Below are 25541 nucleotides of genomic sequence, written 5' to 3' on the forward strand. Positions count from 1 at the left end.
GCATCGGGCTCCCTGCTCAGCGGGGAGTCTGTTTCTTCCTCTGCCCCTGCTCCTCCCCCCTGCTCATGCACCCGCACTCTCTCTCTCTCAAATAAAAAATTACATTAAATTAAAACAAGATATATTTAATTCAAAAATCATATCCCAAAGTAGGACATTAAGGGGGGAGCAGCTAATGGAAAATGAAAATAAGCTGATGTGAACTAGATAAGACTACATAAGAGTACCTAGCCAAACAACATTATACTTTTTAATCTTTACAAACAACCTTTCAAGGAAGCAGGCTTTGCTGCCTCTCGTTCACAGATGTAGAAACTGTGCTTCACAGAGAAGGTCCTAGCCAGAGAAACAGAGCTGGGGTAGAACACATTGCTGGCTCTAACTGCTAGGCCCTATTCTACCGGGGGAATAGAGCCAGGGGCCAACTCCAACTCAAGGCTGGTTTGTGTTTGACCCAAAAGCAAAGATTTTATGTTTTTAAATGATTGAAAAATAATCAAAAGAATAATAATAGTTTGTACTATGAACATTATATGAACTTCACATTTTAGTGTCTGTTAATAAAGTTTTATTGGCACACTGCCACATCCATTTGCTTAGTTTTATCTATGGATGCTTGTGGCATAACTGTAGGGTCCCATGTTACCACATAGTTATGGTCCACAAGGCTTAAAATATTTGCTACCTGACCCTTTACAGAAACTTTGCCAACCCCTGCTCTACACCATTCTACAAATTTTACAAATAAGAATAAAAATTCTCATTTTAAAGTTGATATACTGGTCATGTAATCTCTTGTCCAGGTTGAAAAGCTTTGTTTGACAGTCACCAGGAAACTGATAGGAAGCATCATTAAGCGCACATAACATTTTATTCTCAGGAGCATAAATGAGAACATTTACAACAGCAAAGGCAGGATGACATCACTGGAGGTTAAGAAAACAACAGAGAATAATCATGAAAAATAATTAAAGTAAGAAGAAGAATTAGCATGACCAGTTCAGAGACAACATCAATTAGTTTCAGTATTTGCTCTCCTTTTTATGGATGCAGGGTTCAAAGTTTACAGAGAGAATAAACAGAACACAAACTGCCCAAACAAATCATGGAAAGCTGGGGAGAAGGGGAAAGTGGGGAAGTTGACCTTCCTAAGAACCAACTGAGCCACCCAGGCACTCCAACCAACTGAGCAATATACCCTGAGGGGCCACTGATGGGAGAGAGCTCTGCCACCTGGACCCTGAAAATGGAAGTAGGACTAGATGACCTCAGGACTTTAAGACATTCCTGTCCAGTTACAGTGAGGAGGTTTTTACAAACCATCCAAAGTGATTTCCATTCAAATCACTGTGTCTAGGACCTACAGAAGGAGTGCCAAGGGGCGAAGGCTTGGGGCCCAGGGGCAGCAGCAGCCTAGAGGTAGGAGACACCTCTTCTGTGTGGCTCCCCCAGGGCAGGCAGAAGAGGCATACCTCTAACAACCCTGGGCCACAATCAGGAACACCAGCATTTCAATGTTCAAGAAGGTTCACTTATGTTTTGTTTTTACCTTAATCACTATCTTTAAGAAAGCTTGTTCACTATTATTTGCTTCTCAAAACTGGACTGTAGGAGAAAACTATGGGTAACTAAGCATATTAGTCAGTGTTCTCCACAGAAAGAGAACCAAAAGAATGTGTAAGGAGAGAGAGAGAAAGGGAGAGATGGAGAGAGAAGGCATTTATTTTAAGGAATTGGCTCAAACAATTATAAAAGTCCAAGTCCAAAATCCGCAGGGCAGACTGGCAGGCTCATGACCCAGGCAACAGTTATGTTACAGTTTGAATCCAAAGGCAATCTGGAGGCAGAATTCCTTCTTGTTGGAGGAGGTCAGTCTTTTTTCTATTCAGGCTCTTCAACTGACTGGATAAAGCCCACCCACATTATGGAGAGTAATCTGCTTTACTCCAAGTCCATGGATTTAAATGTGAATCTCATCTAAAACACACCTTCACAGAAATATCCAGAATAATATTTGACCAAATATCTGGGCACCATGGCCCAGCGAAGCTGATACATAACTATCGCACTAAGAGTCCCAATTAATCAAATACTAGTTAAAAAAGAGATATTGTATATGTTTTTGTATGACACTGAAATTTTTTTCTTTTTATAAAGAAGTACAATTTTAAGAGATTTTAGCTATGAAAACTTTCTAACAGAACACCAACACAGAAGTGGCCATTCAAATTTCCCTTGATACTCTATTGCATTATAAAGATACAGTACAATATTTATTATGTCTATCTCATTATTAGTAACGTAATACATGTAACGTAATACAGTAACAAACAATTTAAAGGTTTTAGCAGCAGATTAAATACAAAGATGCGTGTGTTCAATTGACAGGAAAACTTAATTCTCAAGTGAAAGAGAAAAAGTGATCCATCAAATCAATAATGGGATTTTTAAAGACAGAGAAATAAAATTAAGGAAGAATACTCAGTAGGATGGATAAAAGAGTAAAAAAGGCTTAAAGTATCCACCTGAATGACACATAAAAGGGCACTTATCCTCGGCGTCCCATCCTCCTCCAGGGAACTGGTACGCCCCTAGTTGGCCTGAAGCTGAGAGTACACACTAACTCACAACACAAATTACTTATTGGATCCCTCCTGGGTGCCAGTACTCTGCTTGGTGCTGGGGCTACCATGGTGAAAAAAACAAAGCCTGTCCTCACAGGTTATGGCCATTACAAAGTTGTTACAGGCAGGGTGAGACATCAATGTCAAGGCACAGCAGGGTGAGGGGATGTGAACAAGACACAGGGCCTTGGTATGTGATCTAAGGGACCTTCCCTGGAAGCTTCTTGAATCTCCCTGTTCTGTTTTCTTCATATCTCTTTTCTTTCTGCTGACACTGTTTTATTGGTTGTCCCACTTAGAATGTAAGCTCCAGGAAAGGAAAGCAAGGGCCATACCTGACTCATTCACCACCACATCCTAGCACCTACAATCACCCTCACTGACAGAGGAGGACCCCGACAAGTTGGATGAGGCTGTGAATCAATGAGCAAATGAATGAATGACCCACATGCTGCACAATTCACCGCATCTCCCAGAAGGAGAGTGCTTTTCAAAGAAGTTCCAAAGACTGCGGTGTGGAGAAGGATCTGAATGGCTGACATGGGGAACAAAGAAGAAGGTACAATTACACAGCACTGCCCAGGATGATCCATGGCCCCAGGCAGCCCACCCACAGTCCACGAGGCCACTGCAGTCTGGATTGTGCTTCTCACCCACTCACTCATCTCTCCTTGACTCAATGCAGATGGACTCAGGAGGAGTAAATCTACTGACTTCAAAGAAAGATAAACTAAAGTCAAGACAGAGACTGAGGGTTAAACTCTATGATACATTTTTGTACATTTCTCCTAAATTCTGGTATACCTCATATCCTGGAAGACTTTAATTTTTACTTAAAATGAAGTGTATGTTTCATATATGTACTTATATGTCCATATATCATCTCTGGAAATATTCTAAAACTAGTAATAATATTGCTAAGAAGGGAAAAAAAAGCTCAGGTGTCTGGAGAACAAGATTGGGAAGGAACTCACTCTTTACTGAAAATTCTGTCTAAGCTTTTGAATGCTATAATCTGGGCATCAGTGTCAATATTTTTAATAAGATAAAAATCTAACACTGAACTTAGAAATAAATATGTGATATAAAAGATTTGAATTCATTCTTGCTGCACCTCCTCTAATCAAAAACAGGAGTTTCAGTCTCTCAGGCAGACATGTCCCTTCACAAGTTGACTTATTTAACACGGGAATATGGACATCATTCACCCTAGACTCAGCACAGGGGACTCACAGGGACAAGAGAACTGATGAACAGACAGGACACTGACACTTCTGCCTGCACTTAAACACCACTATGAGAATCACAAACTATTAAGTAGCACCGACTGGGAGCCAGGTACTGTTCTATGCACACCATAAATCAACTCAATAATCAACTTCAACCCCATGAAGTAGGTGTGTGTTTCACCAATCCCGAGATGCACCTTTCCCAAAAGTCAGCATGCCAAATGGGATACATCAGATTCATAGGCAGTGAATTCTCTCCTGGTGATAAATAATAGCACATCTTACTGTTGAGGCATCTTAAGCTTGTTGAAATGCATTTCTTACCACCCAGACAGTGCACAGAGCATATATCTCACCCAGAGCCCTCGGCTGGTAAGGGCAGCATCACCCCACTGCAGGCCCCAGGGTCTGTGTACCTCACCACCTCACAGCCAACTGCAAGGCCAGACACCAATAAGCTGACCAGATTTGTATGGGGTGGATGAGACTATGGTGGAACTTTGGACAATTAAAAATATTTCAGATTCATTCAATGGAAAACCCTATATAGCCAAACAGACCGTTGATATCAAATACCACTGTAAGTACCCTTCACTGTGTATGTATATTTTCTTACCTCTGCAAGTAATTATTAACCATGAAGTGTTTTTTAAATCTAGTGGTACTCCTATTCTGATTCATTTAAAAGAAATAATAAAGGCTTATATAATCTAATAAAATGGAAATCAAGAATCCCCAGAAAACAAAGAAAGAAACTTCTGATACTTTAAATAGTAGCCAGCATTTTAAGGAGGAAAAAAAATATATATCTCTCAGAAATGAAAACATTGTGCACCGTTGGTGGGAATGTAAATTGGTACAGCCACTGTGGAAAACAGCATCGAAGTTCCTCAAAAAAACTAAAAACAGAACTACCATATGATCCAGCAATCCCACTCCTGGGTGTATATCTGAAGGACATGAACTAATTTAAACAGATATCTCTACCCCCATATTTCATTGCAGCATTATTCACAATAGCCAAGAAATGGAAACAACCTAAGAGTGTGTCAACAGATGAATGGATAAAGATGTGGTGTGTGTGTGTGCATGTGTGTGTGCGCGCGCGCGCACAAATGCGTGCGCACACACACACACACACACAATGGAATATTATCTCAGCCATAAAAAAGGAAATCCTGCCATTTACAACAGTGGATGATTAGAACATTATGCTAAGTGAAATAAGTCAGAGAAAGACAAGCACTGTATGATCCACTTATATGTAGAATCTAGAAAATCCGAACTCATAGGGAATACATTGGTGGTGGCCAGGGGCTGCAGGAATGGGGTAAATGAGGAGATGTTGTTAGTCAAAGGGTACAAACTTGCAGTTACAATAGGAATCAGTTCTGGGGATCTAATGTATACCATAGTGACAATGGTTAACAAAAAAGTTTTGTATACTTGAAAGTTGCCAAGAGAATAAAGCTTAAATGTCCTCACCACACAAAAATACAGTAATTATGTGATTGAGGTGTTAAGCAACCTTTATTGGGGTAATCCTTTCACGATGTATGTGGGCATTCAAATCATAACACTGTACACCTTAAACTTACACAATTTATCAATTATATTTCAATAAAGCTGAGGAAAAGAAAAAAATCTCTTAGAAACTGCTAAATTAGAAGCACCTTTACACATAGAATTCAAATTCACATCATCAAGGTGAACCCCTGCAGAAATCAGACTGACTGAACAATTCTGCCCAAAAACCGCTCTAATTCCATCCCCTCATGTGCTACCACAGTGGCATACAACAGAGCATATAAGTTTCCTAAACCTTGGGTTTGTTTTCTTAAGGAGGGTCTAGTTAATCTGACTTTTTCTAAATCTCCTATGCAAGTTTTACTCATCAGGTAACCTGACATGACTTCCACATTTTTAAGATTGTGAAAATGTAAGATTATAGACTCACTCTAATTGAATTAATATAAAATTCTGACAAACTTTTTTATATCAACAAAAATTATGTTGTTCTGTAGTGTATTAGCTTAAACACAATATTCAAGTCTTTCATTAACTTAAAGACACTTGTCCCAATATTAAATTGATTTAATCAATAGCTAATCTGTGAACCCCTGAACAAATGCCAAGAAAGAATTCTAGGTCATCCACCACCAGGCACAGGTTAATAAATACAAGCACACATATTTTTCTCTCAGATTGCTACTACAATGGCAGGATGCAAAAACAACTTTGCAACTTTTTTTTTTAAAAGATTTATTTATTTATTTGAAAGAGTGAAAGAGAGCACACGAGCAGGAAAAGGGGGAGAGGGAGACAGAATCCTCAAGCAGACTCCCGGCCTGGCACTGAGCCTGATGCGGGGTTCGATCCCAGGACCCTGAGATCATGACCTGAGCCAAAATCAAGAGACAGCCACTTAACCGACTGAGTCACCCAAGCACCCCCAACTCTGCAACTCTTAATGAGCATGTTCTTTTTGCTCATTAGATATGCAAAATTGGGGGGAGTCTTATAAGGTGGACTCCAGAGCTCTGCTAAAATGCTCTAACACCTACTTCCCACTTTTTTTATCTGTGGTATAATAAAAATATATATTTGGTCTCAGAGCTCCTAAAACCCTTGGAATTTACCGAGGATAGGCATGTCTTTTGTTATTCTTAACAAACCCCTTTCCACCACACCAGAGTTTATACTAATGAGCTGGCTCGGGGTAGGGCCACAAGATAACCTCAGTGTGGGCTGGTCACCCAAAAGGACCAGTGATTAGACAGTAAGAGCTGTCAGCCCTACCTCCTGACCTCCAAGAGGGGAGGCAGGCTGGAGATTAAATTATAGAAACTCTTAAACTATAAGACTGGGGAGTTTCCAGGTTGGTGGACACTCAGATGTGCTGAGGGAGTAGGGGGACCAAGAGAGGGCAGAGAAGCTCTAAGCCCCTTCCCCTATTCCTTGCTCTATGCATCTTTTCCATTTGCCTGTTCCTGAGTTGTATCCTTTATAATAGCCCAATAAACATAAGTAAAGTGCATTCTGTGACTAGTTCTAGAGAATTATTGAACCTGAAGGGAGTCGCAGAACCCCTGAATTTGTAGTCAGCCAGGCAAAAGTGTGAGAAGTCTGGAAATCCCATTTGGCATCTAAAGTGAAGGCAGTCTTATAGGACTGAGACCTTAATTCATAGGGCCTGTGCTAACTCTAATAATTGTCAGAATTGAACTGAATTGCTAGACACACAGTTGGTGTAAGAGAATTACAGAACTGGTGTGGAAACATGTATTTGATGACAGAAAAAAACACTATCTGAATTAGAAGTTACTTAATTTGGATAAAAGTTGTAAGTAATATGGATGATTGAGATTAAACCAGAAAGAATGTGGCAGAGAAATATAAATATATATGCAAAATGATGAATGTTTCTATCAAGGAAAAGAGATAGCATTTTTGTCTCAAAGAAAAATACCTAGTTATACCAGAACATGAAAGAAGATGGTAAGGGCCAAGTGAGCAGATACAGTAAAATGTACAAGATTCCAGGGAAAGTGAACTTTATCTGCCTTGGTTTACAAAACCTGCAAAAATGTGTCAGAATTCACAAAGTTGATCAATAAACAAAACTGTGAGCCTTTTACTACCAGACTGGGCTTCCTCTCTGTAACCACTTTTCCATGCCAGCCTGGAAAAGTCACAGTATAGCCACCCTCTTTCAAGCCCAGGTCAGCCTCCCCTGGAAGCTGTTTGATACCATCTTCCCAGGATCAGACTCTAAATTTTGAACTAAAAAATTATCAAGGTGTTTTTACATCCAAATGGTCTTTGGCACTTTCCAGATCACCAGAATAACAAACATGGGCTCCCACATCACGGAACTCATGATGAAATGCTCACAAGCAAGAGGAAGGCTGATCATAAAATTAGGTAGAGTTGGGATGTTCCTTATTTCTTTATTAGCTCACCACTACCATTAAAGTTTCCCTATGCTCTAGGCCTATAATATGGGAAGAGCTAGCAAATCAAAAAGAGAAAAGTAAGGTGCCTAGATTAATTTCATACAAGTAGAATGTTATGTAAACATACACTCTACAGTTCCCAGGACAGTGAGAGGCCCTAGAGACGCAACCATGCCTCACTGCCCTCGCTATGTTCTAACCCCCAAGGTGGACAATAACCAAATCCTCACACACAGCCATGAAGACCACCCTGTCAAGAATTTGAGTTCTGTCCATTCTGATACTGTTGCTAAGTATAATTAATTAACCAGAGCTTTATGTCTTACCTGCTTCCTTCCAAAGTTGAAGGCCAAAAATGGGTCTTTAACAAACAAGAACAAACACAGGGCCTCAGCAGAACTACCAACCCTGTAGGGAACAGACTCCAGCAGAAGCTGACATCACCCCTTCCAATACACACCAGGCAGACTCCCAGAGGTGGGTTAAGCCTTCCATCAAGGACTCAAGATCCAAAGCAACAAGAATTAATTATGGAGGACAGAATAAAATTATGAGGGAAATCTAATTTGCTTTGGAATATGGTTGGGTTTTTTTAATAGTCTTATTTCCTAAAATAAGGAAAGCCTCATGAGGAGGCTTTTTTCCTTTCCTCTACATCTCTAACTCCCAATGCAATAGACGGTGCCTGTATAAACAACATGACACAGTCTTTGAAAAGGAAGCCTCATCAGCAGGACTTGGAAATGTGTTAGAAATGCAAATTCCCAGGCCCCATCACAACTCTAAGGAATCAGAGACTCTGCAGGTGGCGACAGCATGGGTGTCTAACCAAGCCCTCCAGGTGATTCTAATGAACAACAAAGGTTGAGAACCCTTGGGCTAGGGATTCAAGATTTAATTCTTTGAGTTCCCACTGCAGGAGAGAGTCTTGATTAATTTTCCTAATATTCGTGGCCCTCCGTGCAGTGGCTTTCAAACTTCAGGGTATAAACATGTCACCTGGGGAATGTGTCCACTGCAAGAAGAGACATACTTCCCAGGATTTAGATGCCATAGGGCACGTGAAAGAGTACATTTCACTCCAGTCTGGCACAACCCATTCTGCTGCTTCCTGCTCCCTGCTCACTGTTCACTGCTCCCTGTCACCCCTGCACACCCACTCCCAGTTCTTCTTTCCACAGTTCTCCACTTGGAGGCCAGTGCCCACTTCTCTTGTATGACCCCAAACCCCACTGTCCCTCAAGCCCAGACCAGGTCTCTGTAACTATTGTTCAAACTTCTACCAACACTCCATGCCTAAAATGCTCCCACCCTGCATGTGGGTGACATCACAGGGTCTTTGTCCTCTGTTACACACCCTGGTATATGGATGCCTTTTTTTGCCCAAATAATCATGACTTATTGTGGGAGAAAGTCCACATTTAATGCTTTTTTACAACCTCCAAAGAAAAGCTATAAAACCAACAGGAAAGCTGCCAATCAGCACAGAATATAATGGAAACATTCATGTTCCAGAAAGAAAAAAAAAAAAAAAAATCAAAAACTTATCTCTAAACTCTTAAAATTAAAACACATAAAGAGTACAGACTAGACACCACACACATAAAAAACTTCAAAACAATTACCACACTTTTATACGATATGAAGTCATAAGCTCCACAGAACTATAAAACGTTGATCCTGATGTCAGTAAATTACATTTGTAGTACAATAGAAATAGCAACGAAACTTTCTCAAGAGGCCTGGCTTCAATTTCCAGCTCTGCTCCTGTTATTTGTGCAAACTGTGGCTTCTGTCTCTTGGTAGAGTTGAGGATTAAAGGAAATAATGAGAAAATACTTTCAAGAAAAGATGTAACAGCTAAGCAAAGTACTGGGTAATATTATTTCTACTATCTGCATAGACTGAAAAGGTTTATAATAAATGAAACAGCTCATGCTTAAATTCTTCATACAAGGTCAGCCCTAGGCAAAAATAAAAAATAAGCTTAGCATATCTTTTAGTACCTTCTTTGGCTTTCCTTTTTTATATACTATATTCCCTCCTGTACCTTCCCTGAAAATAATAAATACAAACAACCTTAAATGGGGTGTTTTTTTTTAAAAAAAGATTTTATTTATTTGAGAGAGAGAGAAAGATAGCAAGAGATAGAGCCCGAGCAGGGGAGAGAGCGAGAAGCAGGCTTCCCACTGAGCAGGGAGCCCGATGGCAGGGCTCGATCCCAGGACCCTGGGATCATGACCTGAGCCGAAGGCAGATGCTTAACCAACTGAGCCACCCAGGCGCCCCTAAATGGGGTGTTAATAGAAACATTCACTTGAAAAAGTATATGACTATAATCCTGTTTTTTTGTGCGGCAGGCCCCCAAAAATAAACACAAAACCATACTACTGTACTACTAAAAAAGAAAGGCAGCTTTCTTTCCTCATCAGCAGGGCCAGTAAACTCTACATGCGATTACAAAAGAAAATAAGAAAGCTTATCTCAGGGGAAGCAGAAATTATTAGAAGCCACTATTTCCCAGAAATAAGCCACTAAAGGATCGAGCTTAACAACAATAAAAACCCATCCTAGGATGGTTGTTTGTGGAAGAAAGAAACCAATCCTTTCCCAAAGAAAGTAATCTCTGAAAATACAGCAAAGAAAACTATGTATCTAAGGAACTTCTACTCTCATCTGTACTTTCCTCACAATTAACTACAATACCACCAACATATAATGTACATAGTCTTCTAAATGGAATTTGGTATATAAAAACCCACCTATGAAAAAAGTATTTTCTAACAATAAAAAGCACACATCATGCCACACCAAAAATAGAAACTTATTGAATGCCCAAAAAATGACCCCAAAAAACTATTCAGATGGGACCTACATAAAAAGAAATTATGCTTTGCAGGTGCCTGGGTGGCTCAGTTGGTTAAGCGACTGCCTTCAGCTCAGGTCATGATCCTGGAGTCCCAGGATCGAGTCCCGCATCAGGCTCCCTGCTCAGTGGGGAGTCTGCTTCTCCCTCTGACCCTCCCCTGTCTCGTGCTCTCTCTCTAAGTAAATAAACAAAAATCTTTAAAAAAAAAAAAAAAATTATGCTTTGCTTTCTAACCACATGTGATTTTCAAAAGAAGAAAAAATACTCATCAAATATAGTAAGAAATACACTTTGAATTTTTCCATTTAAATAGTTTTTCTCAGAGCATCTTTCAGAACTAGTGTTTCATGAAAAACATTTTGGGAAACATTGTTTAATTCATTAACAAATACTGGATAACTGGGAAGAAGTGATGGAAAACTTTTTAAAACATACATAATGAACCACTGAAACTACTAAAACATTACCGAGTGAAAAAGGCCAGACACGAAAGAGGACACTACTACATGATTCCATTTACATGAAGTTCTAGAACAGGCAAAACTAATCAACAGTAAAGAAAGATCAGACCAGTGGTTGCCTCTGGAAAATGGGGTCAGGGATGGGCCAGGAAGGGGCCCAAGGGAACTTTCTGAGTGAGATGTAATGTTGAGAGAAGTTTAGGTTATACAGGTTACATTTATCAAAACTTGTGGAACAGTAAACTTAAAATATATGCATTTCATTATGCATACATATTACTTAAAGACAAAAAACTAAACTGAACTCAATCAAGTAAATGATATGTCTGAGGGAGCTGGGTAAGATGCACCAATGGACAGAAGAGATCCAGGAAGCCCTGAGATAAACAAGTGAAAAGAAACACTTGTGGTAGGATCTGGGGGGTGGGTCTGCAACTGCTCACTATGTAGATATTTCAGTTGTTCTGGGTGTATGGAAATTTTACCAATGAAGTATCAGGGAAAAAAGAGGAAACTCTACTAGATGTTATAACCAAAAAAATATACTAATGTTTTCCAGTGTATTTTCAAATGGATACTATCTCCATTCTACAAGGAGAAAAAGAACCACTTTCTAAAGTAATTTTTTATCCACCTTGATGACTTTCAAATAGCGGGACCAACAAACTTCGACAGATCTCAAGAGGGGCTTTTCAGATTCTACAGGTCTGGAGTGGATACAGGCATCCATTTCTTTTCAAAGGCTCAACAGTTTCTGATTCATGGCCAAAATCAAGAGCAACTGAATTGTCACTGAAAGTCTTGTTGACTTTTCATAACAACAGGCCTAAACAAGAGTATTTACTGGTATTTCCCTGTGAAAAATACAAGATTAAATAAAATAAGGGGCCAAGTCCAGTCCACAGGCCAAAGGCTTCCAAAAAGTGTTTTATATGTTGCCACAGGAGAGTGATATAGGAAAAATTTCAGGAATAATTGTTTCACTCAATCTTACAATAATCACTATTTATAGTTATCCAAGGCAAGATATATTATAAAACTTAAAAGAAGAAATGTCAACTGGGAAGGACACCACAGCAAGATAGCTTTGCAATGAAAAGACCTTCATTCACAAAGAGCAATGAAATCCAGGTAGCTCATAATGTTAACTACAATGCAGACAACAATCTCCAAAGTGAAAACAAAATTTCAAAGAGTTACGCTTAAACACTCCTATTCCTATTGCACATTCCAAAATTTCTATAAAATACGATTTATAAAGGTCCTTACAAAATGAAAACTACTAGTAAGAGGTCCTTACCTTTTCTAGGAGGAAGCTCTCCATTCTGGTTTAATTCTGTCCCCGTATATACAATTTCTCCATCTTTAACCATTTCATTCCACAAGCCACAGAGCCCATCTCTTGTGAATGCAAGCTGGTAATGATAAATAACATAAACTTACAGAATGATCATACAATGCAATTCTTAAAGAATGATTATGATTAAAAAAAACCCACTTCCTCTCATTTATTCAATCATCAACATTTAATAAAAATCATCCCAAAAAATACAGTTAAGTGAAAAAGGCACAGTGCATAACAGTATATAAACAATGCTAACTTCTGCATAAGATACAAGAAAAAAGACATGCACATGTGCTCTGGAAAGATAAACCAAAAACGAATAATAATGATTACCTATGGAGAGACACCTGTGACAAGGGAACATGGCAGTGCAGATGAATGAAAGCAAGATTTTGAGTAAACTTTATATATTTTTACTTCTAAACATATAAATGATTTTCATCTTCAAAACTTAAAATTAAATCATAAAAAAGAAAAATCTACAACTGGTAACAAGCAAATTAACCTATGTTTATCACAAAGAAAAGTATTTCAGGGGCCTTTTCAATTATACATCTTTAGTCAAATATACTCTAAAGGAAAAATATCTTAAACTTTACTCATTGGTCTTACTGATAATCATAGTATTGATATTAAAATCTTAAAACTATCTCATATATATTGTATGATACAGCAATGTTAATAAATTAAAACATGTTTACAACAGTTATGTTAGTGTTACTAGCAACAAAGGTTTTAAGTGTAAAAGAGATAAATAGCAAGGATATTTTTAAGAACAAATTGAATTGGAAATCTCAATACAAATTTCTATTTGAATACATCTGCTTGGGAAGGAGCTAGAATGAATGACAGACATTCTGAGAGCAATGAGTACTCCCAGCACCCAGACATCAATTTTTAAGTCTCACTTCCCATAAACAAAACCTGGGCTCTTGGAGAAAAAAGGCTGATTCCAGGGTCAGGACCAATAAAATGAGCCTGGAATATTTTGTGTTTGTACCCCAAAAAAGCTGTGTAAGGCCTTATGGGGACTCTACTGGCCAAATTTAAAACAATTTTGAGCATCAAAATACATAACTACAGTGGACTGCAAAAGTAAATAAAAACACAAGTCCACAGTGATATTCAAAGAAAAAAAAACAAAAATGCTCTCACTTGTCAGTACTTAGGAGACAAAAAAGGCTTCCCAGAGCAAGAAGCCAATGAGGGCAGGGGCACAGTAGATACCCAGAGAAGGCATCCATTCTGAAACTGCAGGGACAACAGAAGCCCTCTTATCAGAAACACAAAACACTTTACACTAAAATGGGCACATCTGTTTGGCCATCTTTTAACGAAAGGCCAGCACCTTTTCTTTATTTACAAGTCCACTAACTTGTTACTTGTCATCATTCAAGCAGGCACCACCCTTATGAGGCATCCACTATTTCCAGTCTCCATTTCTTTACTTTTTTTAAAAAAGATTTTATTTATTTATTTGAGAGAGAAAGAAAGAGCATGAGAGCATGAGCTGGGGGAGAGGGAGAGGGAGAAGCAGACTCCCTGCTAAGTAGGAAGCCTGACGCTTCACTCAATCCCAAGACCCCAGAATCATGACCTGAGCCGAAGGCAGACATTTAACCTACTGAGCCACCCAGGCGCCCCTCCATTTCTTTAAATGTAGCAAGAATTAGGGCGCCTGGTGGCTCAGTTGGTTAAGCTACTGCCTTCGGCTCAGGTCATGATCCTAGGGTCCCTGGATCAAGTCCCGCATCGGGCTCCCTGCTCGGCGAGGAGCCTGCTTCTCCCTCTAACCCTCCCCCCTCTCATGTACTCTCTCTCTCTCTGATTCTCGCTCTCTCAAATAAATAAATAAATCTTAAATAAATAAATAAATAAATGTAGCAAGAATTAAAGGGCACTCTGTGAGCAATCTCAGTATAGAATTCTTCTAGACTTTCAAGACATTTTCCCTAATCCTTTATAGTTCTCTTTTACCTAACCTGTTCAAGTATTTTTTAGCATCTCACTTTTTTTTTTTTTTAAGATTTTATTTATTTATTTGACACAGAGAGAGAGAGTGAGAGCAGGAACACAAGCAGGGGGAGTGGGAGAGGGAGAAGCAGGCTTCCTGCCGAACAGGGAGCCCGATGTGGGACTCGATCCCAGGATCCTGGGATCATGACCTGAGCCGAAGGCAGAGGCTTAACGACTGAGCCACCCAGGCGCCCTAGCATCTCACTTTTATCCAAAGCATGTGTAGCAAGCAAAACTCTAAGACAGTCTTCAAATCCTCATCCCCTGCTGCACACATATCCTGTGTAATGCCCTCTGAGTGTGGGTAGGACCCATGAATAAGATAGGACATCACACCTGTGACCAGGTTTTGTTTCCATCTATGGCAAAGGTGAAGGAACTTCTCATATATAATTAATGTCCCACAACTGTTGATTTCTAGTTATCATAAGGAAGATTATCCTCGGGCCCTACTTAATCAGGTGAAAGCCCTTCAGAGTATGGGGCCATCCAGAAGAGACATTCTCTACAGTCACGGAGAGGGCAGCTGCCATGAGCCACCTATGCAGAGGGACAGCATCAAGGAGCCCATGACTCAGTTCCCCAACTGCAAGGAACTAAATTCTGCCAAAGAGCACCCCAATGAGATCCCAGATGAGAGCACAGCATGGCCAACACCCTGACTGCATGCAGCCTGTTAGACCCAAAGCAGAGGACCCAGCTAAGCACTGGCCAGACTCCTGACCCACAGAAACTGGGAAAGAGAATAAACATGAATCGTTTTAAGCTGCTAAATTTACAGCTAGTAACTTGCAACATAGCAACAGAAAACCATTTCAGCATCCAACTTAGTTTTCATAGAAGCAACAGCTTTCTTTCAGCACTCATATTTTATTTGTTGACCTCACTAACAAGATAACTGCCATAAACATACTTAAAACTAAAACATGATTCTTGATAAAAGTATCAACCGGCGGGGGAAAAATAAAGAGCGAGCCACAAACATTCAGCACCCCTTACGTTTTAATGAGGGAATGGAAAAGCTTGGCTCATTTGCTCAGCCAGGTAAGAGGAGGGCTAATACTGCTAGGGTTCAGTCCAGCTCCCACACAACCACATAAGCATGGGAGGCAAACAGGAGCCAGACTAAACAGTCCCATGTGTGCTGTGCTCCAGCAGTTACATGCCATCTTTAGGTGGTCCAGGGAATAAATGATCATAACTTAAGGCATAACTCAGTATCAGTGCAACGGATGGAGACAGAGGAAGAAACTAGAAACAGAAAATAATTCAGGAGCCTCTGTCAAGAGTCTCCCCAAAAAACAGTGACAGCCTAAGCCAAGATGAGGAAAGTACTTAAGACATTTCAGATCAAATGAGATCAGATGTGAAAAGTGAAAAGGAGGTAGGGAACAGAATCAGATGAAAGAGAACTAGCTCGGTATTAACCACTGAGATTTGCACTAACTATGAACATGAGCATGGAGATCCTATCCCCACACACACATGCGTACACTCATATGCACAGCCACATATGTACATACATACATACACACACACATACACAGTGCAAATACAAATCCAGATCTTAACAGAGTGTCAGGACTAGAGATTCAAATCTGGGAGTCATCAGTAAATGAAATATAGACCACAACCTGGAGGAAATGCCAACGCCCAAAGAGAGTAACAACATCCTCAACCCTGACAGCACATTGGGATTACCCACAAGGTGACTGCATCAGTGTTTCTGGATGCAGTCCAGGTTGAATAACATTGGTGTTTAGAGCTATAAAAAAGGAAAACAAACATGAATTAAAGAATAAGCCAAGGAAGAAGCCCAGTTTATGTGGAAACAAGAATTGTTACTACCATGTCAGGAGGTAGAAAAGCAGGGCGGAAGCTGTGTGGAAGGTGGAGACTGGGTATCTGGACGACTGAGGACACAAAGATGTAAATGAACCATGGACCCAAGTAACCACCATTTAAAGCACAATGGTCTGGGCATCTTAAAGGATTTGAGGAAAGAGGAACATTACTAAGGCAACAAAGCAAGCTTCCCTGGAGGAGGACATGAAAGAGCTAGGCTATGGAAGGCAAAGAGGAAGCCTAGAGGGAAGCATTCCAGGGCAATGGAAGGAAAGCACAGAATCCCAAAGAGAAAGCCAGGAAATCAAAAATAATCACAGCATTGTAAGAACAGCCTGTACAGGAAATAAGAACTACCAATCTGTCATTTTAAGAGTATCTGTACAACTGTCTATTAGCTTGTCTTCATAAATAGCTAACTTCCATTAAAAAGTACCCAATGGGTGATGATACAAGTTTTAAATTTTAACTGTTTTTAGACAGAATCCAGATGCTTCTAATTAGTTTACTTGGTCTTAGGTTCCTTTTCCAATTTGTTCTCACACTCTTACTTTATACCTCTAAAATGACATAGCAGGTAAAGTCATTTTCACCCTGAAAAGCAGACAGTAAGAGGGGTATTAACAGGCTCAGTTCTAAGGAACAGTAAACTAAAACTCAATTATTGACCAGGATCACACAACCCTGAGGCTATGAGAAGTGGGATTTGGGAAAAGGCCTAACTCCCAAGCTTGTTCTCCTCTCAGCAACACCACAACATGCACCCACACATGCAGGGAAGAGGCCTGGGAGAACCACTGAGTCCCCCACATTGATGCTACTGACACTTGAACACTAAAGAGGATTGGGCAAGCCAACCCTTAAAGTATCTATTAAAATGACTACTTCAGGGGATGCCTGGCTGGCTCAGTCAGTAGAATGTGCAACACTTGATCTTGGGGTTATAGTTGAGTTCAAGCCCCATGTTGGATATAGAAATTACTTCAAAATAAAATCTCTTAAAAAAATAAATAAAATGACTAATTCAGAATGCTTAAATGACATTTTGATTAACTTATAGGTTAGAAAATGTTTATTTTACTTATCTTTAAAACACACCTGTTATGTAATCTGTTCAAATACTTGCAGATACTAAAGTAAAGGTATCTGGCTTTTTTTCCTAGCCTTGCAGAAAAATACTTACTAAGCACCTGTTAAACACAGGACAACATATCGACTCCAAAAAAATTTTAAGAAAAGGTTTCTTAAGCAACTGGGGAAGTGAGACAGAAACATAAAGTACCTCTGTTTTAAGACATCGGGCAGTTAGGAATAACAAGCCTGAGACCCAAGAGAGGAGTACAGCCCAAAGAACCTAAGGCTGCTTTCCTGAGAGGCACCTGCCAATTCTGTGAGCGGGGCTAAGACCAAGAACTGAGCAGAGATGCTGAGAGACAGGCTTGAGCCAGGGTCCTCATGGGGGGAAGGCCTGTTAAACACACCATGCTTTGAATGAAACTTCAAAGGGCCACACACACCAGAAGTACGTAGTGGTGAGGAAGAAGCAGATGGCCTTCTTAGGGAAGGAGCCCAATTTTGAATCATTTCAGCCCCCAACTGCGCTGCAGTGACCTGGGACTGCTAGTGCTGTGTGATTGGCAGATCCTCTCCAGAGGGGAAATCGTCACCCAGAGCCTCAAATGATCACAATAATTTTTCAAATACAGTATCTGAAACTCAAACAAAAATAATAATGGATAAAGCAAGATGATGTGACAGAAAAATGAAAAAAATATATAGAAAACAACAGAAACAAATCAAGAGTGGATGCAGAAAACAGAAATATAGACACAGACTCTGTCCTAAAAGGGAGAGCCTGAGCAATGGATTTATTTGGCAGATGCCAGCCCAGGGCAGTAGGAGGCAGGGGAAGGGGGACAAGGGAACACATGAAGCACAAGACACAACATGTTACCACATGGGTAAGCAAACTAAAGCCTAGCCCACAGGCCAAATCTGGCCCACCACCTGATTTAATATGGCCCCTGAGCTAAGAATGGTTGTTGCGTTTTTCAATGGTTGAAAAATAATCAAGGAAAATACTTTGTGACACATGAAAATGATGACATTCAAACTTCAGTATCTATAAAGCTTTATTGGAACCCAGACACAGTTGTTTATGTATTGTCTGTGGCATGACAATGGCAGAGTTAAGTAGTTGTTACAAAGAACATATGGCTCACAGAAATATTTACTATCTTGCTCTTTACAGAAAAAGTTTGCTGACTCCTATGTTACTGCACTGGCCCATACTCCACAGTGAACAGGAGATACAGCAGGTCGTCCACTAGGCACATTCACTAGGCATGTGGGACTCTTCTACAAGTTTTGTAAGAAGAAATCATGGAACAGTCCAAGGAGGGAATAAAAAGAAAAGGAATTAAAATACCAGTTCCCTTATCTGTCCTTGCCAAGAGGTGGATGTTCAGTCTATGGGGAGCTAACTCCTGCTCTCCCAGCACCTTATAGACTGTATCATTGGCTCCATGGTAGACAGCTGGGAAGCCATAACGCACAGCCTGTTCTGTGACATGACATCCAAGACTGAAGTGGAAGGGTCATCCATGGGCATGCTGGATGAGCATGGGGAAGGGAGACACAGTCAAGGAAACTAGAACATAGTAGGTAAACAAAATACCAAAGCACTTGAAACGAAACATTTAAAATAGGTGCATCTTACTAAGTATAACTATACCTCAATAAAATTCATTTAAACAAAACCATGGAAATTTTAGAACCAAAAAATACATTATCTATAATTAAGAATGCTGAATGAGATTAAAAGCAGATTAAGAAGGCCTGTGCTGCTTCTGCCTATGAAAGATTAACTTCTTTAGGAATTACCTCTCCACTATAATCAACTAGAAAATCAAACAAAATATATCAAACAGCCAAGAGCTATGATCCCTAAGAAGGGCAACAAATGAAGCCCTACAATTGCCCAAGCTTACTGCCTAGAAGCAGCTTCCAGGATGCAGCACGGGAAAGGGGAACCCAAATAGAGCCCAGAGGTCTTGCTGAGTTGAGGAGACAGATCAGCTATAAGAGGTTAAAATGACAAGAATACAGGTGAATGGGGATCTGCAGAGAAAGAGTGAACTCTAAAGATGGGCAGAGGGGACCCCTTGAGTCTTGGGCTGAATACTGAATTGGGCATGGGTTGAGGAAACTACAAAGGCTGGGGAAAGAAGCACTAGAAAGAAAAAGGCAGAATCCCCATGATTCCCAGTCTGAGAAAAGCTTGTGTTTCCACCAACCAAAATGAAAAAGACCTCCTACCACACCAAACACTTGGAAGAGTCCTAAGAAGGATACTGCCTTAGTAAGGCAGATAAATTAGTACATGACCAGAGGTTGTGCTAGATCAGCCTGAACAAACCTGAGGATCAACCTTTGAAAAAATTAAATTGATCCCAACAAACTTACATGAATGCCAGACAAAACGAATGCTCTTTAAAGAAATAAAACAAAATCCAACACAGAACAACATAATATTGTCCAGCATTCAATAAAAAATTACCTGACATGCAAACACACCCCATGACCAAAGCAATCAATCAATGGAAATGACAGAAGCAATCAACAGAAATAAATCCAGATGGGATAGAGATGATGGAATTAGCAGACAAGAACACTAAAAACTCTATTATAGATACGTCCAGATGCTCACAAATAGGAAAATATGAAACTGATGACAAGTGAAACAGAAGATATGAAAAGGACCCACATGGAACACCTAGAGATGAAAAATACAACATCTAAAGTGAAAACTTCAATGCGTAGGATTAATAAATTAGACAATGTGTAACAGTTATACTATGACGTACCATGTCTAAGCAGATAGCTATTATATAGTATGTTCTCTCCCTTTTAAAACTCGTTTACTCTAGGTTCCACACATAACTGTAGGTGCAATGACCACCATCACTCTTCATGTCAATCTACAGTCATTCGGTCATCTAAAGATCCTTCTCTGCTCACTTCCTCAAGAAGAGCTCATGGGAACAGTATTTGTTCATTGATAAAGTTGTGTCCTTTTGCCTGAAAAGTCAGTTTTGGTAGAACATAACATCCTTGCCTCCCATTTTCTTTTCTTGGGAGCCATAAATATGTTACTGAATTTTCTTCTGCAAAAAAGTCTTATCAAATCTGATGGTAACCTCATATTTATCTTTCCCTTATAAATATTATTAGTCTTTTCTAAGAACCAGAAGTTAGTTTTTAAAAAAGACTAACAAAATGTTTAAAGCCCTGACAAGATTAATCCAAAATAGAGAAAATACAAATAACCAAAATCATGAATAAAAAAGTGAGCTATGCTACCTATCCTACAGACAAAAAAGTAATCAGAAGATGTCATTATGAATATTAAGTTACCTGTATTACAAAATTCTTTTATTTCTACATCTCATCTGTCAATTGGAAAACCTGAGAATAGAATTTACCAAGATGATCACGTTTATGTTCTTTAATCTACTGATATTCTAAGCATAAAGTAACAATATATACATTTAATAATTTTAAGTTTAATTTTAAATTTTAACTTTTATCTTTACTCATTCTAAATTGATTAGAAGAAGAGACAAACAAATTATTTGAGTTTAATTATTAATATACTCAACAACTTTGATGGACCTCAAGGGCATTATACTGTGAACAAAACCAGTCTTAAAAGATCACATATCATATGACATTCTCAAAATGACAAAATTAAAGAGATGGAAAACAGATTAGTGATTGCCAGGGGTCAGAGATGGTGGGGGAAGGATGGTGTGACCTATAGAGGGGCAAGAGGAAGGAGATCTTTGTGGTGTGATTACACAATCGGCACAGAACTATGCACACATTGTTCCAATGTCAATTTCCTGGTTTTGATAGTATCCTATAGTTACATAAGATGTAACCAATGGGGGAATCTGGGTGAAGAGTATACCATGACCTCTCTACTTTCTTTGCAACTTCCTGTGAGTCTATAAATTATTTCAAAATAAAAAGTTAAAAAAAATTGCATCATACATATCTAATTTCATGCTCCACTTCAAAGAATCCAAAAATAGAAACTGTAGGAGATTCATCTGAGTACAGATTATGCAAGAAAAAGATAACACCATTCTTGGAGCCATGCTCAAAGACACACCCTTAGCCTTACATCAAAACTAGCAAATAAATGTGCATATATGATTTAAGAATAAAAAGCTTTTAAGGTATCATTTTTTTATAGGTCCTTTGCTTAACTGACTTTTTGGTTCATTGAGAAACAACCTATCATATCAGACAGGACTTTTACTTTAAATATAAGAATGGTACTGATTATGTAGCTAACATCTCTTAGCTCTATATTTTATTGCCTCTTCAAGAGAGTTGCAAAGGAAATGGCAATTCAAGGTACTCCACACAACAATCAGAAAAGAGTGTTGAAAAAGTAAAAAGCAGGGCGCCTGGGTCGCTCAGTCGTTAAGTGTCTGCCTTCAGCTCAGGTCATGATCCCAGGGTCCTGGGATCAAGCCCCGCATCGCATCGGGCTCCCTGCTCAGCGGGGAGCCTGCTTCTTCCTCTCCCACTCCCCCTGCTTGTGTTCCCTCTTTTGCTGTCTCTGTCAGATAAATAAATAAAATCTTTAAAAAAAAAAGAAAGAAAAAAAAAGTAAAAAGCATTATATATGTAAAAACCACATATATACCTGCCATATAACTGGTACTCTATTAAAGGGAGATTGTTGCAACATCATAGGCCTGACACATCGTAGGCCTAAACATCTATGAACAAGAAAGTCTAGGATTAGTGCCTGTGTTCTTTATAATATACACATATTAAAAGTTTTCACTGCCTCCAAAAATATTTCCGTTCTAAAGTCACTAAAACCTTCATAGGCATTTCAAACAAAAATAGCCACAGAAAATAGATTTGCTAAATCCTATGGCTAAGAAACATGTTTCTACCCCACATAATATTAATTAACGAGGTATCAATTCTGTTCCCAATACAAAAGCCCTACCTAAGGAATGGCACTTCCCACTCCAGTTGGGAGAGACATCCCAATAGGTTAAGGGTAAAAGCTGTCAGTATAAGGCTTGCATCTGCAATGTGTGTCTATAGGAAGGATTCCAAAGAGTGAAACTAAGTCTAAGTCATTTGTTAGGGTAAAACGACATTTGCTCCTCACATTTAATAAGCAATGCTGGATAAACTATATAAAACCAAGGTCAGCGATCACTTTTTTCATGATATTAAGTAGCTTCAATACCCACAACACATTTTCCCTCTGGGGCACTCTCCAAAACCTAGGTCTTTTCATGTATTCCTAGGATGAGTTTGGAGGACTTCTGACTAATATTTGAAATGTCTAAGAAGGGCTAAGCACTATATATTACACTAAATAAATCAAAGGTAAAATAACTCTAAGGCATAAGTGGTGTTTCTTTTTATGTACATCTGCCTGACTCATCATAGGCACTCAACTCAGCATTAAACTGGTTTTAGATCAAAATGCTAAAACTCATATTATGCAGTTATTCAATTATGATTAAAAAGAAAAACTTCATAAAGTTCTTTACTTCAACAAGTTCTAATAAAACAAACACTAATAAAAAAATGAAGTCTTAAAATCAGTTTGCCTAAATCTCAAGATTTCAGAAATAAGAAATTACTCATCTCACCTCCCCCCACCACGCTTTAAAAAAAAAAAAAATGACAAAGGAAAACAAACAGTAATTGCTAAATAAAAAGCAATGTTTAAACAAAAAACAAACCAAAAGAGTCACTACTATGCCAATTCTTGGCCCAATTCTTTGTGCTTTAATCTAACATTACCCCATTAATAACTGTCCCAAAATCCACAACACAGTTCTAAGCACTTGGCTCTCACACCTACTGGGATAAACTTTAAATAAATAAATAAATAAATAAATAAATAAATAAAGACAGGTTATAATACTTCACTACAAGTATCTATGATCAAGTGCTTATAGAATATATGACTCTTGATAAACTGTGATGCACTATGTAAGATTGTATTGAAAAACGGAGATTACTTGAGAAATACTTAAAATGGTTAACCTCAGGAAAGAGAAAAAAAGCCATATATACTACAAAATATTTCAGACACTTCTTTTTGCTGTTAATATGGAGTTACAAAAGTAGTTTTTCCAAACGATTTGCAAAGAAAACTAACTTGGGGTAAAAAAAAAAAAAAAGTCTATAGAAACATTACTGCTATTATTTATTTGATAATTTCTGGACAAGCTTATAATTACATTATTAAAACATTAGAGAGTCTAAGGCCAACATTTTGTTTCCACGCATTCTTTATGTGAAAACCTGAGCACTCCTCTTAAAAGACCAGTCACAAAAACAAACAGCTCAACTGAACTCTTGTCTCCCCAGAAACAAAAACACAGGGTCCCATAAAATGAGTGAGTTTCTGCAGGACATAATAAATTACTACATGTCACTTCTTCCCCTCATTAACTGAACATCTCAAAACTATCAGGAAACAGTCAACAAGGTTAAGAATACTACAGACCTCTTAAAAATAATAATAGAAAAAAGGTTTGCATAAACAGATCTCAAGTTTCTTGCACTTACACATAACTGCAACTAAAATGTAGCCACAATCTATAAAAACTGATACAATAAAGGTGCATTTTAAATTATAGGAAATAAACCTGCTTCTCTAATAGGCAAGATCCGATCTGCATCCTCGTACTTATCCTATATAAAGCCGTAACCAGAAATTTAAATATGGAGGCAGGAACACACCAAGAAAAAAGCATGTCAAAACCCCACCTGTATATCTGTTTTCAACCATTTGGAGTCAAGTCGAGTCTGGGCAGCCAAGCAGAAAGAATCAGAGGGCATCTTTCCTCCAGTTTCCTCCCAGTTGTCAGTCCTGCAAGTAGAACATAAATGTTGGAAGACCTAAAGCTTTTCAGAATTGTACCAAGACCCTCCCGCAAGGTTTAATGCGGCAAAAAGAACAGAAAGATGGGAGAGGAGAACAGGTGGGGGAGGGGAGGGAGAGGAGGAGAAACGAAGAGAAAGATGGAGAGAGACAGGGAGCAGGATGGAAGAAAAAGCCTACTTCCAATACAGGTTAAGAGCCACACACAGGATTCGCCTGGTTTCTGTACTACGTCTGCGAGACCTTGAGAATGGACGGTCACAAGAGACCAAATCACAATGTCATCCTTAAATCCAAAAGGTAAACACACAGACGACAGGAAGCCCACATTTCAACGACAAATGACAGTAGCATGCATCTACCGCTTTATCCCATACCAGTACTGGTGCGTGAAACAAATTAATCAAAAGTCACGTCTGCGGAAAAATCCAAAACAATAATCACTTTGAAATGGAAAGACAGTCCCAGACGCGCGCCGCGGGCGGTCCGCGCAGGCCCAGGTCCGGCGGCCGCGCCAACGCCCGCCGCGCCCCAGCCCGACCGTGCCCTGGGTTCCGACCCGCCCTGCCCTAGCGGCTGGCCGCCCTCGCCGCCCCCGGGGATGAGGACCTGACGCGCAAAGGCCCCGCCGCCTCACTCCGGCGGCGTGCAGACACAGCCTCCAAGCCACCGCTGGCTCCGCCGGCGCTGGTGATCCCGGTATCTCTCGCGACCGGAGAGGCGGGCCGACTCGGGACTACCGCCCCCACGGGCCAGCCAATCACAGCGAGGCTGCTCGCTGGACCAGCCAATGGGGAAGAAGAGCCCTCTCGCCCTTCCTCCCTACTCCCTTGCTACGTTCAATCCTGCTCATCTTCCTCCTTGGGGTTCACCCCTTGCGGTCAGGGCCAACCGCAGGCGCCGGGAGGCGGGATTTCCGCCTCATGCAGGCACTCCAGTCCCGGGTTCCGCACAGCGCTGGCGAAAAACCTGCGGGCAGGGTGGAACATGAGGTGACTGAGGTGCTTCAGCACGGAGTGGCTCGGGTGTGTGCCAGGGGCACACGTACAGGGGAGAAGAGACTCGAGGTTGGCTCCAGTCGGCTAGAGCCTCCTGTCTGCCGCACTGAAAGCAGCTGCAATCCTAGGCTGAATTCATGGAGCGGCTGGTAGCAGGGGACTTGGAGAAGGAAATCAGAACTTTTAGTACCATCATAAAACAAATCTTAAGAAATTTTAAACAACTGAAGTCATACAAAGTATATTCTCTGACCATAAT

General features: G+C 39.8%; 1 protein-coding gene across 7 annotated transcripts in view; it reads right to left on the minus strand.

Moving 5' to 3' along the window:
* The window catches only part of HERC2 (HECT and RLD domain containing E3 ubiquitin protein ligase 2), a 245212-nt gene extending 220192 nt beyond the window's left edge, over nt 1-25020 (minus strand). For 5 of the 7 annotated variants that reach the window (XR_013450354.1, XM_078079011.1, XM_078079010.1 and 2 more), the window contains exons 1-3: nt 24894-25020; nt 24170-24272; nt 12440-12554 (exon numbers count right to left, since the gene is read on the minus strand). Coding sequence is in view for 6 of the 7 variants with exons in the window: in XM_078079011.1 (XP_077935137.1) it covers nt 12440-12554; nt 24170-24241 (187 nt within the window). In the remaining variant the exon portion in view is untranslated. Of the gene's footprint in view, nt 1-12439; nt 12555-24169; nt 24273-24661; nt 24871-24893 lie in introns of those variants that run through there. The other 2 variants (XM_078079009.1, XM_078079008.1) reach the window with 2 other exon arrangements.
* Between the last annotated feature and the right edge of the window lie 521 nt (nt 25021-25541).

Source organism: Halichoerus grypus, chromosome 8, assembly GCF_964656455.1.
Source record: "Halichoerus grypus chromosome 8, mHalGry1.hap1.1, whole genome shotgun sequence".
Classification (NCBI taxonomy): Eukaryota; Metazoa; Chordata; class Mammalia; order Carnivora; family Phocidae; genus Halichoerus; species Halichoerus grypus.